Raw genomic sequence first — 6339 nt, 5'->3', positions numbered from 1 at the left:
ACACAGATTCTTGACGTATAAAATAATCTACTCTGTGTTCTTGACAGTTGACACTTAGGGTTAGGGATGCGTGTTGTGTTGTGTGTTTATTTTTTACTGAAATTATCGTTTTAAAGCATATTTCAGACAAAAAAACCTCTACAACCCTGTTGAAACCAATATAGGCCTATTTTACATCATCATGCATCGCAGTGAGCGGCGCCGGAGCCGCTCGCGCCGCCGCAGCCGCAGTCGCTCCCGACAGAAGAGTCCCCGCCGCAGCCGCTCGCGACCGCGCAGCCCCCGGCGGGACGAGCGCGCGCGGCCCCGGGAGCGCAGCCGGGACACGCAGCGCGGCCGCAGCAGCTTCCGGGAGAGCAACGGCGGGCTCGGCGGCGGCGGCGGGCTCGGCAGCGGCGGCGGACTAGGCAGCAGTGGTGGATTCGGCGGTGGAGGTGAGTCTCGTGAGGTCTTTTGTGTGTAAACATGACAAAACTGATGTCTGGAAGGCTATGTTTAGCTATGGTAGTGGTTGGTTGGTAATGGACAAGAGTATAGTAAATGCTTAATTAATTACAAACATTGCAACTCTTGTGCAATATTGGTGTTTGTGTGTACGTTTAAGACATTTCAGTATAGTTCTTTTGAATAAAAGTTTATTGCTACTATTTTAGTCTATGAAACAGGTTGTTAGAAAATACTTTTAGAGATTAAAATCTTAATGTTGTTCGTAGGTCTAGGTGGTGGCCCTGGGCGCGGGCGCTACAAGCCGCAGGAGGAGGAGTTCATGGACGCGCGGCGCGAGGAGCGGGAGAGGATTGGCGAGGTCGGCGTCTCCGCCGTGTGGGGCAAGTCGCCCACCAGGCCTGATGAGTAGGTTACCAGTTGTGTGTTGTTAATAATGTCTGGTGGTGATCTGTGTGAGAGCCTGTTGATGATTATTACAGGTTGCTTTGGTTCATCATATTTTTCTTTCAATTTATACAAAATTTATGTTTTCATATAAAGAATCTGTAATGCTCCTACATTTTTTCAATGGAACAAGAACATTATTCAGTTACACTGTCTTAAGTTACTCATGAATGTCTGGGAGATAAAACTTACTATACATTTACTAATATTAATAATAATATATGAATGATTATGTTTACCTTACCCCACTGCACTTATTAACAATAATGATGTCTACCTTACAGCACTGACGAGGAATCTCCACCGAGCAAACACGACAAGAGCAAGGACAAGAAGAAAGGAAAGAAGTCCAAGGATAAAGACAAAGAGGACACCAAGAGAAAACTCAAGAAACTCAAGAAAAAACTGAAAAAAGCCAAGAAGATGAGGAAAAAGGCGAAGAAGAAGAAGAGCAAGGATTCTGCTAGTGACTCCTCCAGCAGCAGCAGCGAGGAGGAGGTGTGGGTCGAGAAGGGAAGTAAGTTCATACACATTCATTGCCTAAGCTGAAAATTATGGTTGATGTGATAGATTTCATTACCATACATTAAATTCAGCATTGTTTTCGGAAATTCAGATGTTTCTTAGTTTCTTACAAGCTAAAGTACATTGTTCCATCAGGGAAATCCATACTGGCCCCATTTCATTATATCTTGTTGTGGTGCATCTTATAAGCATTACTACATTACTAACACAAACTCTTACTCAACCTTCCAGAGGAACACGAGCTAGCAACCTCCAAAGCCCCCAAGAATCCCACAGAAGAATCCTCCGACTTCATCGGCCCAGCACCCGTCTCCGAGCCATCCTTAGGGCTGAAGGACTACGGGCGCGCGCTGCTGCCGGGCGAGGGCGCCGCCATGGCCGCCTTCGTGGCCGAGGGGAAGCGCATCCCGCGCCGCGGGGAGATCGGACTCACCTCGGATGAGATAGCGTCGTATGAGAGTGTGGGATACGTTATGAGTGGAAGCAGGTGGGTTGTGTTGAAAGTTTTGGTAGAGTTAAGTGTGGAGGTGTTTGGTGCTTCTTGAAATAAGTCTTTACGTTTGGAGGGCTTTTCTTGTCGAAATAAGATTTTCGGAGAGCTATTATGAAATCGCTATGTTTGATGCGACGAGATAGAGGCAACAATGCTCTGAAACCTCGTATTTCGTCTGTCCTGATCTTCCGATGATATATTATATGGGTACATTTCTTTACCTTAGTAAATATACAGTGTGTGTGTATGTAGTTTTAAAGACAAGTCTATACCCCTGTAACAATAATGTTTGTTTGGTCCTCAGACACCGTCGCATGGAAGCGGTGCGTATCCGCAAGGAGAACCAGATCTACTCGGCGGACGAGAAGCGCGCGCTGGCCGCGTTCAGCAAGGAGGAGCGCGCCAAGCGGGAGAACGCGATCCTGGCGCAGTTCCGCGACGTGCTGCGCAGCCAGCCCGCGCGCCGCGACGACTAGCTGGGCCGAGTTGACCCGCTGGACAACTGGGCTACTAGTGGATGAGGAGACTGCCGACAGGGTGACAACTCCCGGGGACAACTGGTACTAACAGTGGATGAGGAGACCGCCGGAAGGGTGACAAATTCACTGACAGTGGATGAGGGGGCCGCAGGTAGTGTGAAAATTCGCACTGCCAGTAGATGAGGAGACCACCGGCAGCGTGACCATAGGAGCTTAAATGGAGGGATGATACCTAGAGCCTTGCCACTGGGATGACGGTCGGTACCACGCAGACATGAGTAGCCATAGACTACAGGTGAATAGCCGTGAAGTGGCCTATGCGAAAAAATTTAACCAGTTTTGTCGTTATTGGTGTCTTTACCATCTGGGTTTGATCATTAATCTGGCTAAAATTTGTGTATAATTTGAGAAACTTAAATGCGTCACGGCGCAATGTAGGTTGTCACAAGTGTGAAAGTGTTACTGAAGATGACTGTAAAGTGTGTCTAGATAATGAACTGAAAATGTATTATACTTTATTGTTTGCGTTACAGCAGAAATACTGTAAATATACTTTGTTGATTTAGGTGTAATAGTAAATATATAATTTTTTTATTAATCAATATGTATTTTTATTGAACTTATGTAACAAATAAGGCACTTGTAGTAAAATTACTTCTAAAATGACTCTAACATGCCAATTATCGTATAATACTATTCGGGAACAAGGAAATACACATTCTGCATAATTCATCAAAGGTGAAATTTTTAAAAAAGTATAAAAGAAACAGAGAGCTGTATGATAATTTGATGAACAACTGGTTACCTTAATAAACTTTTTCCGTATTACAAAATATAACATTCAGTAAGTTATCATCACATGACTTAAAACTATGACGATAATTACATAACCCAATATAAAACTATGACTAAAGAAATACACATCAAGCAACAAACTTTTTTATGTACACAACTTTCACACTCATTTTAAAATTATTTTTTCTTAGTTTATTTAATTGGCAGCTGTTTAAATAGCAATCAAACTCTTATATTCCTTAAATACTAATACATGAGTTGCATACAGAGCCTCCAATACTTTAGTCAACTGTTTGATTGTTCAGAAAATAGTAAAATAGAATGTCTAGGCCAGCCTAGACTTGAGTTACACATTCCTGTCGCTTTACAGAGGTTCCAGTTTCAATAATCATATTTTCAAACAGCAAGTATTATTAATCACAGAATTTTATCTAACAGCACATCAAGTGTTTGAAGAATCTACATTATTTATGTACAACTTTCCTATAAGTAGATGAAAAAATCCGCAAATTTTTCTTTTCTTTGATATGCTACCACAATGCGTAATCTTAATACAACTATCATAGTCCTTCCAACAATGCACAAGGTCCAATGATCCAGCGTGTTAGAGCAGCCCACTAACTACACACAATCATCTAGCATCTAGCACAATGTCACATCCGAGAGTCTCGTATTGAGAGTCACGTATTGAGCCACAATCTTCCGACACATGGTACTTGGCTCAGTTGCCACTTCAGAGCTTGTGCACATTAGGAATTTTGAAGCGCGCGCTTTGGGGACAGCAGTCTATTGAAGGCATCCACATATTGCACATGCAAGCGCGCACTTCAGAACGTCTAATGCGTACACGCTGTTATCCCCGGTTGTGTGGCCCACTCCCCCAGCTCATTAGCCGCTTGTCCCACTCATCCCCTGGGCTGGTTCAGTTGTCCACTTGGTGTGGTTCAGTCATCCACCTGCTCGTAAAGGGCGAGGCGGGCGCGGTACCGCTGGGCCCGCGCGCGCGCCTCCGCCAGCTGCGCGCGGCACGCCGCTAGCTGCGCCGCCAGGGACGCGTCTGAGGGGGACACTACCTGTGGGCAGACGGGGTCACATGTTGTAGTGTTTGTAATAGTGACATCTGAGGGTCTATTACGGGCTAACGTGGCAATTCGATACTATTTTCGATACTAATGGATTTGGAACTAACATTTTGACTTTCACTCAGTTGCAGAAAGCCTCTTTAAGGGGATCCCTAAAGCTAAAATGCTAAAGTCGGCTTGATATACTTGATTAGATTGGAAAAACGGTGGCTTCTATCACATTGATAAAAATATATATTGTAGCAGAGGGTATACTGAACATGTTAGTTGCTTATAAATTGGTGCAGGATTATAATAAGTATGTTAAAAAAATTGCAAACACACCATGTCTTTTGCCATTTTTTGACTTATTATGAAAAAACCCTCGAAATCAGAGGGCCCATTTTCATGGAATCTTATATGTATGTGTAGGAAAATATAATATTTATTTAATTATTATATGTTGTGTAACATTAGGGAATTTTATTTACATGATTTATATAATTTACAATTACAAACTAAACTACCTATATATTATACAAACTAAACCTATGTACATAACTAAAACTATATATAGAAGAGACCTTCTAAGCCTGGTCCCTGTGGGAGGGTTCCCAACACGCTGGCGACATTGCCCCGCTGGATCGCCAGACTCAGGCGCTGGCGGAGGTACGCCCCGGCTCGTTTGTCCCCTGAGACGTCTGCGAGCCGGGAAGAGATCTCTTTAACCAAACTTTTGGCATCCGGACCCCATGGCCCCATCGTTTCGACGCCAAACGGGAGAAATAGGTATGTGCTGTCGAGCGACCTGTATTTCTCCCGTTTCAGGTTTTCAGCAGTACCAGCCGCCGCTCCCGCCGCCCTGGATGTGTGTGGGACGTGTGACGCCGCCAGTGTGTCGACGCACGTGGCATCCCACACTAGCGGCCTCCCGTGTGCCCAGGGAATGAGCGACATCCCGTCGGGCCTCTTTCCGTCGTCGCGGATGACACCGGCAGGTTCCAGCACCGCCGGGGTGTTGACTGACACAAGGGCCCGGCGCAGGATGTCGTTCAGTGCGGCGTGGCGGGACAGGCGGCCGGCACTGCGTCTGCACGAGAGGCCATGGTGGCCAAGTTGGCTGACCTCCGCTCCGCACGGGCAGTGATGGGGCTGGACAATTTTCATGCCAAGCCGAAGGCCGATCGCCGTCTGGAAAGACCTGTCGTCGAGGAAGGTTCCCACATTCGGCGAGGGCAGGGCATGGAGCCAGAGGCCTGACTCGCGTTCTGCCGTCGCCAGGAGTCTTGCCCTCTCTGTGTTGTTGGGGCTCGTCTCGAGCAGGTGCCTTCCTGTAGACAGGCATTTGGGCTCGTCCCACAGACGCTGCGAGTGCGGGTTTTCGGGCAGTGCCTCACCAGGGCAGATCGATTGCCATGCCTCCTTGGCTTCACCACAGCACGAGACCTCAGAAACACCCAAGGATGGGTGAATAATTTTATTATACAAGGCCAGTGTGCTGTGGGTTGAAGACAAGAAGGCGGGTAGGGCTACGTCCGACACCTTTCTGACACCGATGCCGCCGAAACGGATGGGTAGAGAGGCCTGGAGCCAGTCGCGGTCTCTGAATGGTAGGTTTAATATTTTACTGAGTGAATTTTGTATTAGGTTGTCTATGTCTGAAAGGATTGTTTTGTTTTTGAAAATGGGGCTGCATCTTAGTATGTATGTGAAGTTGGGAACAAACAGTGAGTACCGGATTATTTGAAAAGCCATGTGTTTACTTATTTTGAGGAGGTGTGGGATTTTGTTGGTGAAAGAGTTCATTTTTTCAGATATGAAGTTGTTAATTGACTGTTCATGGATGGGAGCTCCGAGGAGGCGCAGAGATGTTTCGTCTTGTATTTTAATATTGGGGGCTAATGAGTTGAAGCGTTGGATGATTATCGATTATCTTGCTTCGTATATGTGTGATGGGATGAAAATTTCGCACTTAGAGCTGTTGAGTTCCAGGCCTATTTCCCTCATATTGTCCGTGAGTGTACGGAGGTCGTCGAGCACGGTGTCAGACTCGCCTCCCAGAGTGCCGTCGTCAAGGTACCACATGTTCAGCTTC

The 6339-nt window shown here is 46.0% G+C and overlaps 1 protein-coding gene across 1 annotated transcript; it reads left to right on the top strand.

Annotated features, from left to right (window-relative positions):
• Nucleotides 1-113: 113 nt before the first annotated feature.
• LOC105385460 (NKAP family protein CG6066) lies at nucleotides 114-2983 on the top strand. The gene is made up of 5 exons (XM_038109189.2): nucleotides 114-434; nucleotides 714-852; nucleotides 1176-1408; nucleotides 1648-1903; nucleotides 2214-2983. Exons 1-5 carry the CDS (start codon nucleotides 182-184, stop codon nucleotides 2383-2385), a joined length of 1053 nt encoding a protein of 350 aa, XP_037965117.2. The 5' UTR covers nucleotides 114-181; the 3' UTR covers nucleotides 2386-2983.
• The last annotated feature ends 3356 nt before the right edge of the window (nucleotides 2984-6339 follow it).

This window comes from Plutella xylostella, chromosome 9, assembly GCF_932276165.1.
Source record: "Plutella xylostella chromosome 9, ilPluXylo3.1, whole genome shotgun sequence".
Classification (NCBI taxonomy): domain Eukaryota; kingdom Metazoa; phylum Arthropoda; class Insecta; order Lepidoptera; family Plutellidae; genus Plutella; species Plutella xylostella.
Note: the sequence above shows the minus strand (reverse complement) of the source record. Positions and strands in the feature narration are given on the sequence as shown.

What these genes read in the sequence shown, in the direction of transcription:
- LOC105385460 (XM_038109189.2), top strand. Translation starts at nt 182, where the DNA reads ATGCATCGCAGTGAGCGGCGCCGGAGCCGCTCGCGCCGCCGCAGCCGC. An exon ending in TGGTGGATTCGGCGGTGGAG is followed by an intron (nt 435 to 713) that starts GTGAGTCTCGTG and finishes TGTTGTTCGTAG; the next exon opens with GTCTAGGTGGTGGCCCTGGG. An exon ending in GGTGTGGGTCGAGAAGGGAA is followed by an intron (nt 1,409 to 1,647) that starts GTAAGTTCATAC and finishes TCAACCTTCCAG; the next exon opens with AGGAACACGAGCTAGCAACC.